This window comes from Mauremys mutica, chromosome 1, assembly GCF_020497125.1.
Source record: "Mauremys mutica isolate MM-2020 ecotype Southern chromosome 1, ASM2049712v1, whole genome shotgun sequence".
NCBI lineage: Eukaryota > Metazoa > Chordata > Testudines > Geoemydidae > Mauremys > Mauremys mutica.
Genome location: NC_059072.1, coordinates 353,656,445 through 353,677,890, shown reverse-complemented (window position 1 = coordinate 353,677,890; position 21,446 = coordinate 353,656,445). Strand labels below are relative to the sequence as shown.

The following is a 21,446-nucleotide window of genomic DNA, read 5'->3' as shown; positions in this document are numbered from 1 at the left end:
TCTTCCTCAGTAGATCACAAAGTGCTTTGCAAAGGAGAGCAGCAGCATCAACCCCATTTTATACCTGGAAAAACCGAGGCACAGAGCAGTAAAGTGACTTGCACAACAGGCCAGCAGCAGAGCAGCAAATAAAAGTCAGCTCTCCTGAGTCCCAGCCCAGTGGTCTATTCACTAGGCCACGCTGCCTCTCAGGAAGTAACAATACGTCCTTTGTCTGTCTTGGCTATGTAGATTGCAAGCTCTACAGGGCATGGGCTGCCTCTTACTCTGGGTCTGTACAGCACCTTGCACAACGGGGCCCAGATCGCAAAGGGAGAACAAATAACAATAGCTAGCAGGGAGCTAGCAGGAAGTCAGACCAGGGACGCATTTGGCCCCTGATTTCTGTTTGAGCTTTGCTGAGCTGCAGCACTGAGGCCAAGCTGTGTTATAACACAGCCCACGGACGCGTTTCCTTCCCCTCCTCGCTGCCCCACCGCTCCATGCCCCGCTCCAGCCCTCCGGGTGGATGCAGCATCTCGTCTGACCCCTGCAGGTGGCGTACGACATGGCGGATTACTACCACTCCATTGCGTGGCTGGAGGAAGCCGTCAGCCTCTTCCGCGTCTCCTACGGGGAGTGGAACACGGAGGACGAGGGCAGCCTAGAGGACGCGCTGGACCATCTGGCTTTTTCCTATTTCAAGGCGAGTCCATGGGGCCAACCTTCACCTGCCCGGCAGGGCTGCGTTCCAGATCGCGCTGAGCTAGGAACACGGGCGGTTGGCAGCCAAAGCCGGTCGTGCTGGTTCTGTTGGGTAATGTGAGGGGCTGTCCATTGGGTGCACATGGAAACGAGACCTGAACCAACACTCCAGATGCAAACACCTGGGCCAGCTCCTGGGCTGTGACTAGGGAGCGCACAGACTGGGGGAGTGTCAGCCATGTCTTTAAACCACCTCTGTGGTCTCCTAATCCCGGGTCATGTGGGCACAAGTCAGTGAGCACCAGGACACGCTGGCCATGCCTCCTTTTTCCTGGCCACACCCTCTATACCAGCACATGGGAGGAGGTCCTGTGGGAACCACTACGCTGGCTGTATGCCCAGGAGATCCCCCTATGCTGGGCTGACCCCACCCCACCCCCGAGGGCTGACTGCCCCAGTAGCAGGACATTTTGCACCAGCAGCCCGGCATACGGCAGCCGCAGCCCAGCCCTCAGGGATTTGGCTGGGTTTCCAAACCCAGATTGCAGCTGGCTCCTATCTTTGTAGTGGGGTGACATGAAAGCCGGATCTGCTCTCCCCAGACTGCGCGGGGATCGTGGGCCACAGCGGAGCTGAACGCTGCAGCGCAGGCCCATCTCCGGTGGCTTTGCTTATTTGTGCATCAGTCACACGTTCATCTCCCCACCCGCCCTGGCCCCCCAGGAGCCTCTCGGCCAACTCCCCTCCCTCCATTTCCTCCAATAACGACACTCTTGTTTCATCTCATTCATTTCCCTGCCTGCTCCGGGGCTGCGGTTGTTTTGCTCAGGTGCCTCCTGCTGGTTGAGCGGTGCATTACCGTGCGTGGAAGGAAGCCCCTTCTGCTGGCATCCTACCTGCCCCTGCAGCCAGCCTGGACGCTGTCTTTGAACCTCCAAGCCACTAACTCCCCAGATCCCTCCCCGGCCCTGCTCCAGTGACTGCAATTGACTGAATGTCCAGTGGCAAGTTCCTAGCACTGGGGGAATCTCATCCTGGCCAGCCTCAGATCCTCTGTCCAGGGGCAGCCTCCCTCCCTCCCCGCACTTCCAGGTACCGCTAGCAGCCACTTGGCTGTCTAGCTGTAGCTACGCTGCTGAGCTTGATTCAGGCCCGGATAAGCTGGTGTGATGCAGGGCTTGGGCCCCCAGTGATGGCACCCTGTGGTGATGATGCAAGGTGTCAGCATGGCCTGCTCTCTGGCTGGACCCACAGCCAAGCCGCACTGCTCCAGAAGTGGGTGGTGCTGGCTGGAGAGGGGGTGTGGCCTGAACACCCCTGTGCCAGCCTCTACTGGGTAGCTTCTAATGGTGCCCAATCGCTCATCAAAGCTAGTGGGATCCTTAGGGGAAGTGTCTTTCCCACCCTGCCCAGGGCACCGGGTGCATGTGCACGCCGGACCCGACCCAAAGCCCGATGAAGCCAACGGGCCCCCCATTGATTTCAGTGGTGCTTCGGTTCAGACTCATCGCCATTACGACTCTGAATCAGCCTGAGCCGTGACGCTCAGATCAGAATCAGAACTCGGAGCGCGCTTGTACGCAGCCCCTGGTGCTTGTGGGTCAGGGACTGACAACGCCAGTGATTCCTGCAGCTGATCTGGCTTGGTTTGTGCCTGAGGTTTGGGCCCATTTCTCTGGTGCATGGTGGAAGCTGAAGGAGCAAGGGGTGGGGCGTCCTGGCTTGAGCAAATGCATGTGGGACACCCATCGTACCAGGGACACCCATGTTTCCTCTCTCTCTCTCTCTCTCCTAGGCAGGAAATGTTTCTCATGCCTTAAGCCTCTCCAGAGAGTTTCTTCACTATGGTATGTGATTGTCAGTGGGAAATCAGTGACTTTTCCCTCCGCTCTGGGTGAAAAGCTGCTTTTCATTGAAACCAGGGGTTCTCCAGCTGTGGCCCATGGAGTCCCTTCCCCATGCTGTGCAGTATATAACGGGGCCAGGGGCGGCTCTAGCCATTTCGCCGCCCCAAGCACGGCGGCATGCCGCAGGGGGTGCCCTGCCGGTCGCCAGTCCCGCGGCTCCAGTGGACCTCCCGCAGGCGTGCCTGCGGATGCTCCATCGAAGCCGCGGGACCAGCTCACCCTTCGCAGGCACGGCTGCGGGAGGTCCACCGGAGCCGCCTGCTGACCTCCCGGCGACCGGCAGAGCGCCCCCCGCGGCATGCGGCCCCAAGCACGCGCTTGGAGTGCTGGGGCCTGGAGCCGCCCCTGAACGGGGCTGGCAAGGAAGTACAGGGGGGAGGGCTGGAAAGGGTAAGTCCAGGAGAGCTGCTCTTTCCTACACGGCAGGCTGTAAAACTCCTAAACTGCTGAGCTAAATGAGCGCCAGGTTTATAGACCAGTTGTGCTGAGCTCATGCTCACCACAGCTGAGGTGGAGGGGAGGCAATTCACCCCTCCCCCAATTCTGGGGTAGCCAGGGCCAAACTGGCTCCAGGTGCAAGTAAGAGCAGCCCCAGGGTTGCTTTAATTTAGGCTGGCTGTACTGTTCTGTCACACCAGCCTGGCTGCAGTGTACGGTCCAGGTTCTGGCCCAGTCCCCAGGCAATCCTTCACTGCCTGATGAAGGCAGCATTCATTCTCTGCACCACTGGAGTGGCACAAAAGGACCTTAACTCAGGCTGCAGATCAAGGCCAAGGATTTATTGGTCTGACTCTCATGCGTATCTAGTTGTTACACGCTTTTCTAGGTGCCTGAAAATTGTTACCTGAGTTGGTAAACTTCATAACCAACTGACCACTGGGTATGTGCACCACTGACCTCTACTGGCTAGAATTAGAACTGCTCCGTGGTATCATATCCGGTCAGGTGATAAGAGGCCCCACTTTAGCTCAAGTGGCCCAGGGTATGGATCTGTGTTCTGTCCTCACGCGCCCCATGAAATTCAGTTTGGCTATGGGCTGCAGCATGGGATTGGTGACAACCAGGAAATCCCTTAGTGACTGTGGATTCTAGATTTTAATTAAGGACAGAAGGGACTTTTGTGATCATCGAATCCAGGGGTTCTCAAACTGTGGGTCGCAAGGTTATTATGTGGGGGGTCGTGAGCTGTCAGCCCCACACATGGCGGGAATCTGCCTGTCAGCCCCATTCATGGCGGAGAGGCCGAGCCCCTCCCACTCAGCTCCACCCCCAGCCCCGCTCCGCTCCAGCATTTGAAATAGCGTTCAATATCAAAAAATGTGTTTTTAATTTATAAGGAAGGTCGCGCTCGGAGGCTTGCTGTGTGAAAGGGTCGCCAACACAAAACGTTTATCTAATCTGATCTCCTGCATAGCACAAGCCAGAGAACATCACCCAGTCATTCCTGGGTCAAGCCCATAACTTGTGTCTGAGCTAGCGTGTGCCTTTAAGACAGACAGCCAGTCATGACTTGAAGGCTGCAAGTGATGGAGAATCCACCACGGTCCTTGGTAAATTGTTCCAGTGGAATGAGTTACAATCTCCTCTGATGTTATTTGGTGAGCGAGACAAACTTTCGAGCTTGTCTCTCTCATCAACAGAAGCCGGCCCATTAAAAGATACGACCTCACCCGCCTTTTCTCTCTAATATCCTGGGACCGACACAGCTGCAACAATGCTGCCTGCTGCTGATTTTACTTGTATTCAGCAAAGAAGGCCAGAGCAGATGAAGGAATAGCTGTTAAAACGCTATGAAAGCTGGCAGATGAACTCAGTCAGTGGTGCCTGTGTCCGTGGAGTATCGAAACGCAGCCAAAGCCCCCTGCCGAGGGCTGGGGTAACGTGACTGTGCTGCTCCCAACAGATCCCAGCAACAAAAGAATCGCTAGGAACGTCCTGAAGTATGAAAAGCTCCTGGTGGAAAGTCCAGAGCGCGCCAAGGCCGAGATGGGCCTGCAGAGGCCAAATGTGACTCACCTGCAGACTAGGGACCTCTATGAAGAGTTGTGCCAGACTCTGGGGTCACAGGTATGGAGCCTTGAGCCTTCATGCAGGGCTGGGGGGTGACGGTGAACGAGACCCACTCACGTCCTCTTGCCCAGGATAGCCCCGGTGTGCGCCTCACACCTGGCCTAGCAGCTCCCCCCCCGGGGAGGTAGCTCCCACTGGCCAGGCAGTCCTGTTGTGACACAGACACACATCTGCTAGTATAACCCGCTGGGCGGTGTTTGTCGTGTGCCCGCCTCTGTGCCCTCTCTCCGGAGGGTTTGGGGCTGGCCCAGCCCCCAGCACCGGAGCCTGGCTCTGGACTCAGGCCCTTGAGTGCTGCAGGTCCCCTGCTCCGTCTCCGGAGGGAGGCCCAGCAGGCCCCCGTAGCCATCACATAATAGCAGCTTTGGGTCACTGTCAGCCTAGGCCAGGTTTGAGCCGATATCCCTGAGCTGACTCGGTGACCCATTGCCAGCCCCCGGGATCCAAGCTCCTGCCTCGTCAGCGCTGCAGGCGAAGGCTTTGCAGCCCTGGGTAAATTCTAAGCACGATCCCGCTGGGAAAGAGGGAGCATGCGGCTCAGGGCACCTGATGCTGCCCCTTTCCCCAGCACCAGATGAGGTTCAGTCCCCTGTAAGCTGGAGTCTCCAGCCGCCTCCTCAGTGGCGTAGCCAGGTGGAGGGAACAGGGGGAGCGATCAGAAAAAAAGGGGCCACCCGCTGCAGTACTTGTCCTCACCCGGGTCTTCGGCGGCACCTCGGCAGTGGGACCTTCACTCGCTCCACGGGGCTTTGGCGGCACCTTGACGGCGGGACCGTCACTCGCTCCGCGGGGCTTCGGCGGCATTTCAGCGTTGGGCCCTTCAGTGCCGCCAAAGACACCTGGAGCTAGTGAAGGACCTGCCGCCGAAGACCCAGCGCGCCGCCCCATCAGTAAAAGCGCCGCAGCGGGTGGCACCTTTTTTTGTGAGTGAGTTGAAAAGGTGCCGCTTTGGGGGAATGTGCTCAGGGGGAGCAGCCGCTCCCCCTGCTCCCCGTCCCCCCCCCAGCTACGCTACTGCGTGGCCTCCTCACACATTCCTTGGACTGGTTTCCTTTCAGCCAACCCGGTATCAGATCGCAGCCCTCCATTGCTCGTACGAGACCAACGACAGCCCCTACCTGATCCTCCAGCCGGTGAAAAGAGAGCTGCTCCGGCTGCAGCCGTACGTAGCCCTGTACCACGACTTCGTCAGCGACCTGGAGGCGGAGAAGATCAAGGGGCTTGCAGCTCCCTGGGTGAGTTCATCAGACAAGGCTCCTTGCAGAGCCAATGCACACACCTGTCCTCATACAGCTCTATGGGGCAGAGAACCACCCGTCAATCGCCTACCAGCCGCAAGAGCTGCCTTTCCAGCGCAAGGGGGGAGGGGATGTGATCTGAATGCAGACAAACGGGAGCGTCTGGACAGCTAGAGGTGGGTCTGAACCCCATCCACACATCCAAAGCAACCCACGAGATAGTTTGGCACTTGGTCAGGCCTTCGTGACTCCAGCTCCACCTACACTGCACCCTGTGATGGGATTTTAGCCTTAAGTGGTAGGGGCTTGTTCCTGCCGTGCCGAAGGACGTGGGTCCGAGCCGCACTGCGGCCAAGAGCGGGGTGATGTGTTTTTCAGGACTGGGTGATTTCTAGAAGATCTGCTTCAGTTTAGCCAGGTACTGTGGCAGGGACGTTCTCTGGCCTGTGCTGTGCAGGAGTTGTAGCCTGTTGGCCCCAGGATATGAGAGGGACACGGGGGGTTAGGTCAGATCTTTTAGTGGCCCAAGTTCTGGGGGTGGAAGAGACAAGCTTTCGAGCTACCCAGAGTTCAGTGTGGCATTAAAATCTACGAATCCCGCTAAGTTCCTCAACACAGAAGCCGTCTTAGAAACACAAACGAGTGTCTGGCCTAACACGCTGGTGGCATGTTCACGGCCTGGCTGCCTGCACCGGTTCCCGGCTCACCACTTGGAACAGGGGATGACAATCGCTAGCGGCGTGAGCTTGTCGGGCGGCTGGTTCTTTAGGAGGGCAGGGGGCTAGTGGCGGATGGTCTCCCAGCCAGAGGAACGCGAGCAAGAAGCTTCCATCTAGAGGTAACAAAAAGAGAGGGACGGACCCGTCCGCTCATCAGCCCTGAGTTTAAACGCTTTGTTCTGAAGTAAACCGCATGCCTCTAGCTGCCTCTCTGGAGCTCCTTGCTACTGGAGCAAACCAGCCCCCGTGGAGATTAGTAACTGAATCCAGGGCTGACAACTCGTCAGTGCTGCAGGCCTGGGGCTGAACGAGAGCCGCCCAAGCTCAGCCTCTTGCTGGGCCCAGCTCTCCTCTCCCTCCCGCTGTCTGGCATGTGCTGAGCGTCTCATCGCAGCGCTCGTGGGGGCTGCCCTGTAACAGGGAGGCCTGTGCGTGTTGAGGGGAGGGATAGCTCAGTGGTTTGAGCATTGGCCTGCTAAACCCAGGGTTGTGAGTTCAATCCTTGAGGGGGCCATTTAGGGATCTGGAGTAAAAATCTGTCTGGGGATTGGTCCTGCTTTGAGCAGGGGGTGGGACTAGATGACCTGCTGAGGTCCCTTCCAACCCTGATATTCTATGATTCCCCACTGCCACGGCTACACCTGAGCATCAGTGGGGTGGGAACTTGCTGGGCCAGGTACACCAGCGGGCAGCTCAGTGCCCTGCTGTCACTGGCTGGGTAATTGGGCCCCATCCTGGCACAAAGCCTGAATGCACAGATCCATAGCTCCTGCCTTAATCCGCCTGGGAGTGTATGTGCCTACGTGCCACTGCAGCTCCCATATTTGTTACGTCCTCTGACTATCTCTTGTGCTCTCGTCTCCCTGTTGCTCAGCTACAGAGATCAGTGGTTGCCTCGGAAGAGACGCAGCAGAAAGCCGAGTACCGGATAAGTAAGAGGTAATTAACCCCCTGGGACGTTCGGGCGCCAGGGTTCTCACAGCTGGAATTCCACGCCTGGTCGAACTACCTTGCAGGGCTGCCTAAGGGAAATGGTTTCACTGCCATGGTGTCTGACCCGTCTTATTGTTAATCATATTACAGCAGTACCTAGAGGCCCTTGACTAGAGCAGAGTCCCATTGTGCTAGGAGCTGTACAAACACACAGCGTATGTCTACACTGCAATGGGGGGATTGCAGCATGTGTGGACCTACCCAAGCTAGCTTTGACCTAGCTAGCTCCCATACCAATAGCAATGAAGCTACAGCAGCACAAGCTAGATGCCCGATTACATACCCAGGCTCCCTGGCGAGCTTGTACGTGGGTGGCTAGTCCGTGCTGCCGAGGCTTCACTGCTATTGGTACCCAGGCTACGGCTCCATGTGCTGCAGCCGCAGAGTGCAGCATAGACACACTCAGGGAGACAGCGCCGCTGCCTTGAAGAGCTTACAGATAGACACAGCAGACAGGGGAAGGATTATCCCCTTTCCCCCCACCCCCCATTGTACAGATGAGGGACTGAGGAATTTTTATGCCCAAATGCACACAGGACACCTGCTTTGTACCTCGCTGGCCTGGTGTAACTCAGTCCAGGAGTCACGCCCGATTGACCTGGGTGCAAGACGGGGAATCAGACTTAGGGCTTGGCTACACTGGAGAGTTGCAGCGCTGGTGGTGGGTTTACAGTGCTGCAATTTAGTAACTGTCCACACCTGCAAGGCACATCCAGCGCTGCAACTCCCTGGCTGCAGCGCCGGCCGTACACCTGATCTGCCTCAGGTATAACGAGTGCAGCCAGCGCTGGTGATGCAGCGCTGGGGTGCCAGTGTAAACAGTGATTAATCTTACTACGCTGTAACTGACCTCCGGAACCTTCCCAAAATGCTTTAAGTACCAGATAACATTCTTTGTTTTGTTGTGAACTCCGGGCTCCCGGAGCTGCTTATCTAAAAAACAAACACAGCTCCTGTTTGCTGGAGCAGAGGCAGGCAGGGGAATTCCTTTGGAATGTGCACAGCTAGTGTTTGCTAGTGTTTGCTTGAGGCGAGAGATAATTTGCTTGAGGAGAGAAGCGGGGGGAGGGGGGGGTCCGTTTTGAAACAGCTGCTTATGTGGTCTGAAGGCTATTTGCATTTAGTGAATAAGAGAGGGGTGAGGGAAGGGGTCGAAAGTTTTAAAATGACTGAAGGTTGGTGCTGTGTATCTTCCAGTCCTTAGAACTTGCAAGGCAGGGAGCTGACACACAGTGTCGGCTCCAAAAATCCACTCTCTCTGTCTCCCCCACGCTCCCTGTCACACTTCACTCCACCCCACCCCCCTCTTTTGAAAAGCACGTTGCAGCCACTTGAACACTGGGATAGCTGCCCATAATGCACCACTCCCAGCAGCACTGCAAATGCTGCAAATGTGGCCACACTGCAGCGCTGGTAACTGTCAGTGTGGCCACACTGCAGCGCTTTCCCTACACAGCTGTACAAAGACAGCTGTAACTCCCAGCGCTGCACATCTGCAAGTGTAGCCATGGCCTTAGACAGTCTGGGGCAGAGCTGGATGTTCAAGGACTCCCTGCCAGGAAATGTGCTGGGGTAACAATGAAAGGGACCAAGGCCTCTGCAGTCACCTCTCACTAAGAGCTGGGAACGTCTGTGTCCCAGGGTGCGTCCACACCAGAGCTGGAGGGGCAATGCCCAGCTCGAGGAGACAGCCCTGCGCTAGCGCCAATCGAGCTAACATGCTAAAAATAGAGTAGGAGCCTGTCTGAGACCCCGGGTCCATATTCCGGGCAGCTCTAGGCCATCCCACTGCGGCAGCGCCGCTTCTATTTTTAGCACACTAGCTCAATCGGAGCTAGCGCAGGTATATTCACTCCGGCTGGAAATTGCACCTCCAGCTCCAGTGTCGACGGTCCCGCGATGACACAAAGCAGGGTGATCGAACAGCTGTGCGATGGGAGTGATATTGACTAATTTTAGATGGGAGGGACATCAGACCATTCTCAGCTTTGGCTGGGTTTAAACCAGTATCCTCGGAGTGTGGGGCTCCAGATCCCATCCCTGGTCTCTGAGCTCCCCTGCAGTGACAGGCTTTTCAGTCTGCAGCGGGAAGAGCATGTATGGCTGGAACTCAGACGATCCCTTGCTGGGGAAGCTTTGCTGCCTGGCTCCCTGCAGAGGAGGAAAGAGTTAAATCCAGAATCCAGGCCCGGAGTAGTGTGGCTTTGCAGTGATCCCAGTAAATATTTCCAGGCTCAGCCTCCCAGCGTCATCCCCAGACGCCCTGTTTAATGGAATTCCATTCCCAGGCCCAGAGCCAGCAGGAGAGAGTGAATTTTTAACCCCCGCCGCTCCAGGGGGCTGCTAACGAAGGCAGAAGGGGCATTGGCAGAGGTCACCCCATTGCCAGTGAGAAGGTGTTTGTCATGACAGGACCCAGAAAAGGGAACGGGGATTAAACCATGGGGAGAAGGAAATGGTAACTAGATACATTAATTTAAAAGACAATGACCTAGATCCCCTAACCAGATGAACTCGCCTCCAATGTGCACAGCGTCTGATAGAGAAACCCAGACTACACACAGCACTTCCTTACCAAGCATCTGAAAGCCCTTCGTATTCAGTCGTTAATTCTAGCCACCGCCTCTGCAATGAGGTATCTGTTAGTATAATTACTGCTGTCATACAGATGGGGTAAACTGAGGCACAGAGACTTGGACAAGGCAGCACAGTAAGTCAGTGGCAGAGGGAAGACTGAATCCAGCCACACTAACGCCTAAGCCCCTGCTCAAACCAGCAGACCCCAGTAGTCACAATTGAGGTACAATATAAAAAGCAAGACTGGATTTGTCTCCAGGTTTAACGTTTTGGGTGTGAACCTGGTTTTTCTACAAACCTCGTAATGACACTGAAAATCCCTCTAGCTGAAAAACAACGGAACAAATGAGATGCTTCAGACATACATCTGGGCGGGATTCACTTATTTGTTAGCCAGCAGATGATTTATTCCTTATGGGGGCTCTGCGGGCTACATTCTGCCCCGATGACTCGCCCGCGCTGTGTAATGTGACCCCACCATGCAGGCAGCAGTTCATGGCCATCGGCAAGAGGCAGCCGCTGAATGAGGTGATTTTCTTTCCTGCCTTCTCAGGATTGTTGGGCCAGTCCCCTGCCTTTCTGCACATTCCCCGAAACCCCAAAGTGGCTGCAGCAGCAACTTAAGGCAGGATCCTCGGTGTTTATGTAGCTCAGCCCGAGGCTTGGTCCACGCACAGAATTTGCAATTTAGCGAAACGGATGCCAGCCCCAGTGTGGGGACTCTTCTGCCAGCCAGTGCCATTCTGGGTTCTCATTGACAACGTTGGCACCGCGCCCTTGGGACCGGCAGGGCGGGCGGTGGGGAGCAAGGTGGCTTTTTTGCACCTTTGCAATATTCTCACTTTGGATTGGCAGGGTCGCTGTAGCTCACGGGTGTCTGAGCCTCTCCCCCCTTGAGTCAGGTGACCTGGGCCAGCCGCAGCCGTGCCCTGGGTCTCTATCACAGTATAGATCTACCCTAACCTCTCTGAGCCTCAGTTGTCCTTCCGTAAAATGGGGATACAATACCTCTTCCTTGTCCCCACCTTCTGTCTGTCTTCTCTGTTGTAAGCGCTTTGAGGCAGGGACTATGGCCCAGATCCTCAGAGGTATTTGGGCATCTAACTCCCATTGAAATCAAAGGGAATTAGGTGCCTAAGTGGCTTTGAGGATCTGGACCTCACTGACTGTGTGCACATGTACCGCACCTGGCGCAATGAGGCACTGACTGTGCTTGAGGCCTGTAGGTACCAATGTAATATAATAATAATAAAATAGGTGCCATTCATGGAATTTAGCATTGGGTTTAGATTTCATACCTCTCCACCCCCACCCTGTAGTGTTTGGATCCAGGGTGCTGGTTCCGGCCTGTTTCTAGCTAAAGTGGAGAACAGAATCTGGCAGGTGATTAGATGCTGGAACGCTCTGAAAGGCTGGACGACAGCAGCGCCAATGTCAGCAAACAGATCCGGTAGAAGAATACGGTTTCCACGCACTGATCCAAAACACGCTGCCTCCAGGACTCTGACAAAGGCAAAGGCCTTCGACATAAATACTCCAGGCACAGCAAGAAGCTTTCAGAGCTGCGCCCAGTGAAACCAGCTCCAGGAAAGTAAAGATCCCTTCGCTGGACACATTTTACCTGCCAACCTTCAGACAGCAGCTGAGCCCCCTGCCATGCACCCGTCTCTGTTTGGAGCGGCCTCTGCTCTGAGTGAGGCATTCAGCCACTGGCAGCAAGTTAGAGGCAGGAGAAAAGCTGATTTTGTTTCAGGAACAGACCTGGGGATGGCTGGGGGGATTTCCTGGCTCTGCCACAGACTCACTCTGTGAGCTTGGACAAGTCACCTTGCACTAGCTTTTGAAAGGGGTTTAGGCACCCAAAGATGTAGATAGGTGCCCAAATACCTTTCCAAATCTGGCCCTTAGAGCCTAAACTGAAGCCCATTTGAGTCAATGAAAAGACACCCATTGGGCTGTAGATCATGGTCGTATTGCACGTGTGAATTAGGGGTTTGCCACAAGTGGATTTTCCCTTTTAAAAATTCTGGCCCTTTGCCTCTCCGTGCCTCAGTTTCCCTATCCGTCCAATAAGGATAATAACCCCGACCCTACTGCACCTTACAAACATGGGGCCAAATTTGTCGCTGGGGATCTCTTCCTTGGTGGAACTCGATTGACTCTGGCTCGTTGGGCATTTAGAAAGATTCCACCTATGGGGATCCTGCTGCCAGCTGTTCTTGGCGATCCCTCTGAGCTTGTCTGCTATGCATTCTAGCGCCTGGCTGAAGGACACCGTCGACCCAGTGATCGTGTCGTTAGATCAGAGGATCGCAGCCCTGACCGGCTTGAACATTCGGCCACCATATGCAGAGTACCTACAGGTGGTGAATTATGGGATAGGTGGACACTACGAGCCTCATTTTGACCATGCCACTGTAAGTAACAAAGCCCGTGAGACTGGATCACAAGGGGTAATTTTCACATAGGGCCTGAGCCAATGATCATTGAAGTCAACGGGAGGCTTTCCACTGGCATCTGTTGGCACTGGATGGGGCTCACCGTGCCCTGCAACAGCTTCTTGTGTTTCAGTATCGCTTCAGGGCTGTCGCACTGATCAGTCTATTTCATGGGATTTGTCAAGGCTGATTCCCCACTCTGGCACTTCGAGTGCAGAAGGTGGTGCCCGCAAGGAATCTAAAAATTAATACTGGCAACTCCAGGCTTGTATTAAACTCTCAAGGTCACAGCTTCTCTCTGACCTTGGATGGGTAGATGCTGCCACCACCCAAGTGCAGAACCCCTTTGAGAGCCCAGGAAGGCGCACTTGGGAATTTCTTCCTGTGGGTACCCTCAAGCCCTTAACCCCCCCACCCCCGGGGGAAGAGGTGAGAAAGGAGAAAAAAGAAAAAAAGGGAAATCAGCTGTTGCCACCAGCTAATTAAACAACATGTGCACAAACCTCTTAGGACACAAAAATTCAATCCTGTTCTTAAAACAGGTAAATTTTATTAAGAACAAAAACAAAAAAGAAAAAGAAAATACATCTGGAAACTTAGGCTATTGCTAGATTTAAAAAACCCACTTACAAAAATTAAGCATCAAGAATAACCCTCTTGAGGTCCAGCTTAAAGGTTACAAGCAAAACAAAAGCATTTGAGGTTAGCACAGAGGAGTCCACAAGCCATAAAGAAATAAACAGAGCTAAACCTAATCGCGTCTTCCTAGACATTTCCTGAGCTACTTACATATCTGGGGTTTTAAATGAGTACTTTCTAGGTCTGATCTGATGACTTTTCATACCGGGCCCAAAGCTTTTTACAGCATCGCTGCTCTGTCCCCCATCTCTGGAAAACAACACAGACAGACAAAGGGGAAGTTTTTTCCTCAATTTAAAAAAGTTCTAACCTTCCCACTAGCTCTTTTGACCAGGTGCCCACTCCCTTCCTTTTACCTATGCATGGTCAGACTTTTTAACCCTTTACTTGTAAAGCAAGTAGAGAACAGCGACAAAGAGGGATTTTATAGCTAACTGGCTGGCTGGGTCCAAAAAAGGGAGCAACCTCCCCACACACTTTCATTTATCACAGGATTCTTTTGCTTGATCCTTTCCACCTGACCGGAACTCCCAAGGCTGTTGTCTCTCTATGACAGAGAAGATGCCCAAAGAGGCACCAACGCCCAACTCATCTGTAATCAGCTGTGCCTTGGGGCTGGAATTGTCCATGGGGCCCTGTAACATATTCTAATTGCCCTTGCTCCTGTGAATGAATCTGCCAGCCACAGCATAGCTGGCCAGAAGGGCGTTTTGTCACATAATTACAGCTGGGTGACGTGCTTTCACTGAAACCCTTGTTTGATGAAAACAGGCTTTTCAACCACAATGAAAAAAATCACCGGCACATTTTTTGGTTCACGTTTTCAGGCTTTTTGTTGAAAAAATGGAAATGGAAATTTCTTTTCAGTAAAACAAATCTTTGGTTTGGGGTTAAAAAAAATCAGCATTTTTAAATGGAAACATTTTACTGGAAAGTCTCCCGGTTTGGGTTTGGGATATTTCAATGAAAACACAAAACATTTCCATGGGACATTTTGAAAAAATTTCACATTTCCAGTGAAAAATAATTGGTATTTTAAAGCCAGTTCTACACATACAGTAACTCCTTGCTTAACATTGTAGTTATGTTCCTGAAAAATGCGACTTTAAGCGAAACGATGTTAAGCGAATCCAATTTCCCCCTAAGAATTAATGTAGAGGAGGGGGGTAGGTTCCAGGGAAATTTCTTTCACCAGAAAAAAACTATATTATATATATATACACACACAGTATAAGTTTTAAACAAACAACTTAATACTGTACACAGCAAAGATGATTGGGAAGCTTGGTTGAGGTGGTGAAATCAGAGGGTGGAAGTGGGTGGGATATTTCCCCAGTAAGGGAATGCCTTACTGCTAAATGACAAACTAGCATTCGGCAGAGCCCTCAAGGGTTAACACATTGTTGTTAATGTAGCATCACACTCTACAAGGCAGCACAAATGGAGGGAGGGGAGACAGCATGGCAGGGGGAGACAGAGACACACACCGTGCATGAGAGAGAGAGATGTGCATTGCCCCTTTAAGTATGATGGCCCCACTCTAAGTACATTGCCCTTTTAAGTAGATCCAGCAGTTGAGACAGCAGCTGCTGCCAGCATGCTCCCTCCGTCCTGAGCCCTGTTGCGTCTCACCCTGCTCTATGGAGAAGGGGTAAGCGGGGGACAGGAGTAGGGGGGAGGGGGACACTCTGACAGCCCCCCCGCACAGCAAGCAGGAGGCTCCCGGGAGCAGCTCCAAGGCAGAGGGCAGGAGGAGCACATGGCAGTGTGGGGAGGGACAGCTGAACTGCTGGCAATTGGTAGCCTGCTGGGCGGCTGCCGCACAGGGAACTTAGGGCAGTGGGGAGCTGATGGGGGGCTGCCGGTCCACCCTGGTTCCAAGCCCCAACCAGCTAGCTCCAACGGGCTGCTCTTCCTGCAAGCAGTGGACAAAGCAGGCGGCTGCCAAACGTCGTTACAAGGGAGCACTGCGCAACTTTAAATGCGCATGTTCCCTAATTGATCAGCAACATAACAACGTTAAGCGGGACAACCTTAAGTGAGGAGTTACTGTATTATGCAATAAGCTGGGTTCTGCTCTCCCTTGCCCCTGTTTACACCTGGGTGACGGCTGATTTCAGTAGAGTGACTCCTGATTAACATGAGTGTAACTTGGATCAGAATCTGCCATGTTCATTGTTTCCATCGTAGTAAAGACTTGCAGGCCTTGATGTAAGGGATGGTAAATATAGAAGAAGCCAGTGCCTATGCTTCGAATAGCAGCCATGTTTAGGAATCTGCTACAAGATTATTTGCTTATCGGCCCTGAGGTGGCAGATGCAAATGTGTGGCATACGTGACCTTGTCCATTGGTCTGTTCTGTTGTTAATTTCTAATTTCTGACTGCAGGCAACTGGGCACTGTGGATCTCATTAAGGTAGATCGTGCTTTTGGCCTGAACTGCTTCCTTTGAGCGCAAGGCCATGTCCCATAGCACTGGTAACATTAAGCTCTGTTATGAATAGTGCAGCAGTGCTGGGTCCGTGAATGAACAACTGTTCTCTTTTGATGCAGTCGAGAAAGAGCCCCCTTTACAGAATGAAGTCGGGTAACAGACTGGCCACAGTCATGATCTATGTGAGTATTCCTTGCCAGCTGGGGCCTGGACAGGCTTTTGTTTCTTAGTGCGTGTGAAGGGTGGGTAAAAGATGTCTGGGCATACCATTCGCAGGGAGCCTCGATCACGCTAAGCTGGAACCCTGTCAGGCAATGAGATGTGTTGTGGGCTAGTGGTTAGAGCAGGGAGCCTCCTGCTTTCTATTCCCAGCTGCAGGGGTTGGACTAGGAGTGAACGTGCGCTATACAAGCTCTATCCGCAATCCCAGACCAGCTGGATGTTTTTGATTAAAAGGATCAGCAGTGAAAGAGTTAAGAATGTTTCAGGATGTCACTAGGGTTCAGGGTTAACACCCAATTGAGATGGATTAAGGCAGTCCACACCTCTCTGAGCTCTGGGTTACAGCCCCCCATCAAGTCACAGGCAGGAGGTTTTCTTCCCTATCACTAGGACTAGACATACGGTTTCAAAGCTCAGACTCTACAGAACCTTGGCACAGGGTTGATACAATGAGCCAGTCAGTAGCTAACACCAGCCTAGCTCTGCCCTTGCGGGTGTTAATTATGTGCACCAGGGTATGAGTTAGCTCAGGTAGGACATTCCAGGCGGTGTTAAAAAAATACAGAGACATCTGTGAGAGAAGCCAACAAATTGGCTTAAAGGCAGCATTGGCAGCGCAAGGCAGCAAGGTGATAAAAGACAAGAACAGACAAGCAGGGAGGGGCAGAATTGTGCAGGGCCTTGAAGGCCATGTGACCTCAAGCAAATCGAAGTGTTGCTCTGTGCCTCAGTTTCCCCACATGAAAAGCAGCCTCCTCAGTAAAGGGCCCCCTGTGAAAGAGGCTTTGTAAACACACAGTGTGACAGTGAGCACTGCCCTTGTTTTCCAGCTGAGCTCAGTAGATGCCGGAGGATCCACTGCCTTTATCTATGCAAACCTCAGCGTGCCTGTGGTCAAGGTGAGTGGGAGTTTTTTCCAGCATGAGCTGCAGCAATATAGTCTCTCCAGCTCTTTATGCAGAAGATTCGCAGTGGGTCAGCAGCTCACTGACACATGGGCCCCGAAAGCCCCTTTACACTGTTGGGAGTGGCCAAGCCAGGAACAGAAGCCAGGTCTCCCGACCCACGGTTCAGTGCTTTAGCCACAAGACAGCCATTGCCCCATTGGGCAGTGGAGTCTCCTTCCCCAGGGAGTGCTAAGCAGCCGTAGCAGTTTGCAGCCTTTGCAAAGCGATTGTCTCGGTACCCTCCAGTTTAATGGGCAGGCTGGGAGCAGGCTGAATAACAAGGGTGTGTATACAACAAACTGCTCCTCCATCAACTTTTCTTCCCGAGCAATGAAACTAGCATGTACCTTGGGCACCACGGGCACAAACAGGTCATTTCAGTGCGCGGTTGGGTGTGGGACAGCTGCCATGCTGGGAGACGGAACTGGGGAATGCCAGAGCTAAAAGCATTAACCGCTACAGCTCGCGCTACACCTCCCAAGAAGGGACTGCAACAGACTCCGACCCGCTGTGGATGAGCAGTGACAGAAACTGTGACGCGCTCCCCAGTGCCGAGGGAGCCCCCTCCATCCATCACGCGTCTTGTCTCGTTTCCAGAATGCAGCTCTGTTTTGGTGGAACCTTCACAGGAACGGAGCCGGGAACGGGGACACCCTCCACGCCGGCTGCCCAGTGCTCGCGGGAGACAAGTGGGGTAAGAGACACCGGAGAGCATCACAATGCACAGCCCGCTAGCCTCCTGGGTCAGGGGCTCTGTTATTTGAAACCCTGGTGCAGTGGAACACTGGCAAATGATGGCCTGGCAGAGGGCATCAAGCTAGTCACCCTGTCTGCCCAGGGTGGGCATGCTGGTACAGGCAGGAAGTAGGGATGAGATGGTGCTGCAATGCCAAAATAGCCACAGGGCAGAGGGACCAGGCAGAGACACCTTCAAATCACTAATAATCCTCTGCAACAGGAGTTCCAGGCACTTTGCAAAAAATGATGTCCAGGTGCGGGATACTTAAACATCACTTCACCCCTTCTGAAATGCGGCCACCTCTGGGGTGAAGCCTGGCAGCTGTTTAATTGTTCACTGCAGTGCTGCATGACAGTTTAGGACAGGATGCGGAGAATACTGTGTCTGACTGACACTATGGGGAGAATTTAGGGAACCACGGTGTAAAGTCCAGAAGTAGAATTTGGCCAGCACGCCCTGACGCTTGTGAAAAGTGACTTGAGACCATTTAACAACAAGAAGTGGTCAGAACCTTAGTTTTACATTTCCTCCAATAGCCAAAACCTCCAGGAAGACAATGTGCCTCTAGCACCAGAGCACCACCTACTGGATTGCCACATCTCTGCTCTAGCTCCATAGGGAGGTCTCCCATACATGTATTAAACCAGCCTGGCCCTGCTTAGCTTTTGAGAACTGGGAGGCTCACAACACATAGAGCTCACGTTAAAATAAACCCAGCAAAGGTAATGTTCTTGGATTTTAAAGCACTTTACAAAGGAGGGCCTCATCCCCATTTTACAGGTGGGGAAACTGAGGCACAGAGCGGCGACATGAATTGTACAGGGACCCACGTAACATGAATGCACCACCAAGACTAACACACAGTTCCTCTGACTCCCACGGGAGGCCTTTGGCCCAAGCTGCAGGCGTGCATCTAGAATGCCGCCTGGCTGCGTTTACCGTGTCTGCCAGTCACGGCCAGCGCTCAGCTGACTGTCAGCATTGAGCTGTGATTGGATGCTCCCACTGGGCAGTATTCGCTCTTGTTCAGAATGGACCGAGGCCGTCTGAAGCAGAACATCACCAGGTGCTCAGGCCAGTGAGGAAACGGCCCTGCCAGTGGGTGGTGTCTAACATGCACATTTTATATCTCATGCAAAAGTGGGATGGTTTCAGCTGCAAACAATCACAGAAATGACCTATATGCCAGTTGGCAGCAATGTCTAGTGGTTAGAACAGAGGGGCCGGGGAGTCAGGACTCCTGGGGGTCTAGTCCCCGCTGTGTCCGTGACCTTGGCGAGTCCCTTCACCTCCCCGCTGTACCTCAGTTTCCCCAGCTGCAGAGCTAATCCTGCCCTGGGACAGAGGGGCTGGCTGAGGGTTCATGCCTGATTCATTCAGTGTTTGGCAGCGGCCCAACGGCACGTGCTAGGAAAGCATCAGGGGTTACTGCTTCTCCTCATGCTAGCCTGTGGCTCGGCCCAGGCCTGGGACAGTTCCTGTTGCCATAGTAACGAGTAGCCTTCAAAGCGGGAGGGAGGCGTCAAAAGTAAAGCTAGTCTGGGGGTGTAAGTAAAAGCCAAACTAGCTCCCTCCCTGTGAAGATGGCGGCCAGCCCGGAGGTTGGGGCCCACATCTTCCTGGCGCCCCAGCCTGGAGCCTGCTCCGGCTTCAGTTCAGCCTGCTCTGGACCTTCACTTAGTCTGGAGCAGTTTCTGACAGGGAGGAGGTGCCGGGGCTGCCTGCGCTAGCAGGGGACCGTGACCCAGCAGGTTCCTTCCCATCCTACGGGTCGTGCTTTCCGGTTAGGGAGCAGTCCAGAGCTCCAGCTCCGCTTTCTCCAGCCGCTGAGTGCATCACCCGCCGGGTTCCCCAGCACCCGCCGCTGCAGCAGCTTGGCACTGCCCGGGGAGTGAGCGCTGCGCTGCCAGCTCCCTCCCAGACCGATCCGTCTCGGTGTCTCTACGCAACGAGCAGCCTGGTCGGTGGCCTGGGGCTCGCACGGCTTGGGCTACCGCCCTAAGAATAGCCCCTCAGGCTGGAGCTCGGGCTCCGAAGCCCACCCGCCTCCTCAGACTTCAGAGCCCGAGCCACAGCGGCTATGTGGCCTTTGTAGCCCGAGCCCGTGAGCTGCAGTCTGTTGCCTCAGGCTCTGGGACTCGCTGCTGCTCCCAGTACAGACGTGTGCTCATCCAGCAGCGCACACCTTCCCTTTGCCCTTGGGAGAACGCCTCCCGCTGGAGGCTCCCCGCGGGCTTTCCAAGCATTAGTGGCTTTACACTCAGTCTGGCAGTGGCCAGAGCCAGCTGCTTCAGGAGAAGAGGTAAGAAAGGCCTAGGAGATAACCAGCTCATCGGGGAGTTCTCCCGCTGGCCTCTTCAGTCAGTGGGTGGCTACCTCAGGAGAGGCCGTATCCCTTCCTAGCATCTCTGTTACTCTCGCTATTTTAGAACTTGGGAAACTGAGGCAGGGAGCACTTCACGCCAGAATTTTCAGCCCTTATGGAGTCACCCAAATAAATGGCCAGATTTTCAAAAACAGCTCAGCCTGCTGTGGGGCAGAGGCCTTGAATATCTGGCCCTGGGCGATTTGGGATGCTTGACTTGAGTCAGTGTCTGGGCCGGGACTAGAACGAACCCCTGGCTCTTAGTCCTGACCACTCCCTGCTCCCTGTCTGCTGCAGGGCGTGATCCCCCAGCAGCAGGCGGGTGGGCTGAAATGGCTTAGCTTCTCCTCCACCTCCACCCTCTGAGACTCTCTCCTGTTTAACACATCCGGAGGCCCAGCGCCGCCCCCTCTCAGTGTGTGTCGCCCCCGTCTCTTACAGTGGCAAACAAATGGATCCACGAACACGGGCAGGAGTTCCGAAGGCGGTGCGGCCCCGACCCGGACGACTAAGGGCCGGAGCAGAGCGTGAGCACCCCACCCAATCCAAAGGCGTGGGAGGAGGTGGGGGATGGAAACCCACCGCCATCGGAGCCAGAAGCAGGGACCACCTGGAAAAGCCAGCTGGTTGGCTGCAAGGGAATATGTCCTGCTGCCAAGGCACGTCTCAGCCAGGCTTCCTATGCTGCGTATTGAGTCTGATCTAGGAGGGGGAATGGAACAAAAGTCACTGTGGGAGGGGAGCAGGGAACTTGTAAGGAGAGAAAGAGGCTGCTGGGTGCGCCGGGGCTGGCTCAGCTGGGGAACAAAGGGTGTGATGCCGTTCCTAGGACGTTTCCATGGCCAAGGGGGAGGAACTAGGCTGAGGGCCAGAGTCTGATTTCAGTTACACTGACTGTGTTGAGTCTGGAGTTATTCACTGACTTCAACACTAGGTTGGCACCAGTGTCATTTAGAGCAGAGTTTGGTCTATCAGGGGGAAATAAAGCAAAGGGAGACTGAATAGCTGGGGCAGTCCCCTAATGGGGTGACTCTGACCTGAACAATATGCTGGAGGAATCAGTGTTGCATTGGGTGAGGGTAAGGCAGCGGTACTCAGTTAGATCTACCTGGATCCAGGCTGACTGGAGAACATTATGACCCGAGGCAGGCCGTTTGCGCAGAAGACTGACATTTAAAAAAAAAAAATTCGGCTGCCAATAAATAAAGACCTTGACTGCAACACAAGTATTAGTGTTTCTATCTTCTAACCAAGTCTACAAATCAACATTATTCCCTGTGTTTGTGGCAATCTCTAATGGGAGAGGAGACATGGATGACTCTGGCAGGCTTTGTCAGGAGTGGTTTGTAGGAGGTCAGGGCAAGGCGCATGTCCTGGTCAAGATGCTCATCTGTCTGAAGTTCATGGTAGAAAACCCAGCTTCACAGAGGTACATTGAGCCAAACATCGTTAAAAGATAGATGGCTGGATTCTG

The 21,446-nt window shown here is 53.9% G+C and overlaps 1 protein-coding gene across 2 annotated transcripts in view; it reads left to right on the top strand.

Annotated features, from left to right (window-relative positions):
* Positions 1-21,137, top strand: part of P4HA3 (prolyl 4-hydroxylase subunit alpha 3) — a 36,398-nt gene extending 15,261 nt beyond the window's left edge. Inside the window, exons 4-13 of one of the 2 annotated variants that reach the window (XM_045022235.1) lie at positions 536-685; positions 2,480-2,531; positions 4,495-4,658; positions 5,720-5,896; positions 7,493-7,557; positions 12,446-12,605; positions 15,819-15,881; positions 16,752-16,820; positions 17,466-17,562; positions 20,414-21,137. In XM_045022235.1, coding sequence (XP_044878170.1) covers positions 536-685; positions 2,480-2,531; positions 4,495-4,658; positions 5,720-5,896; positions 7,493-7,557; positions 12,446-12,605; positions 15,819-15,881; positions 16,752-16,820; positions 17,466-17,562; positions 20,414-20,484 — 1,068 coding nt within the window. In that variant the 3' untranslated portion in view covers positions 20,485-21,137. Of the gene's footprint in view, positions 1-535; positions 686-2,479; positions 2,532-4,494; positions 4,659-5,719; positions 5,897-7,492; positions 7,558-12,445; positions 12,606-15,818; positions 15,882-16,751; positions 16,821-17,465; positions 17,563-18,143; positions 18,316-20,413 lie in introns of those variants that run through there. The other variant, XM_045022244.1, reaches the window with a different exon arrangement.
* Positions 21,138-21,446: the final 309 nt, after the last annotated feature.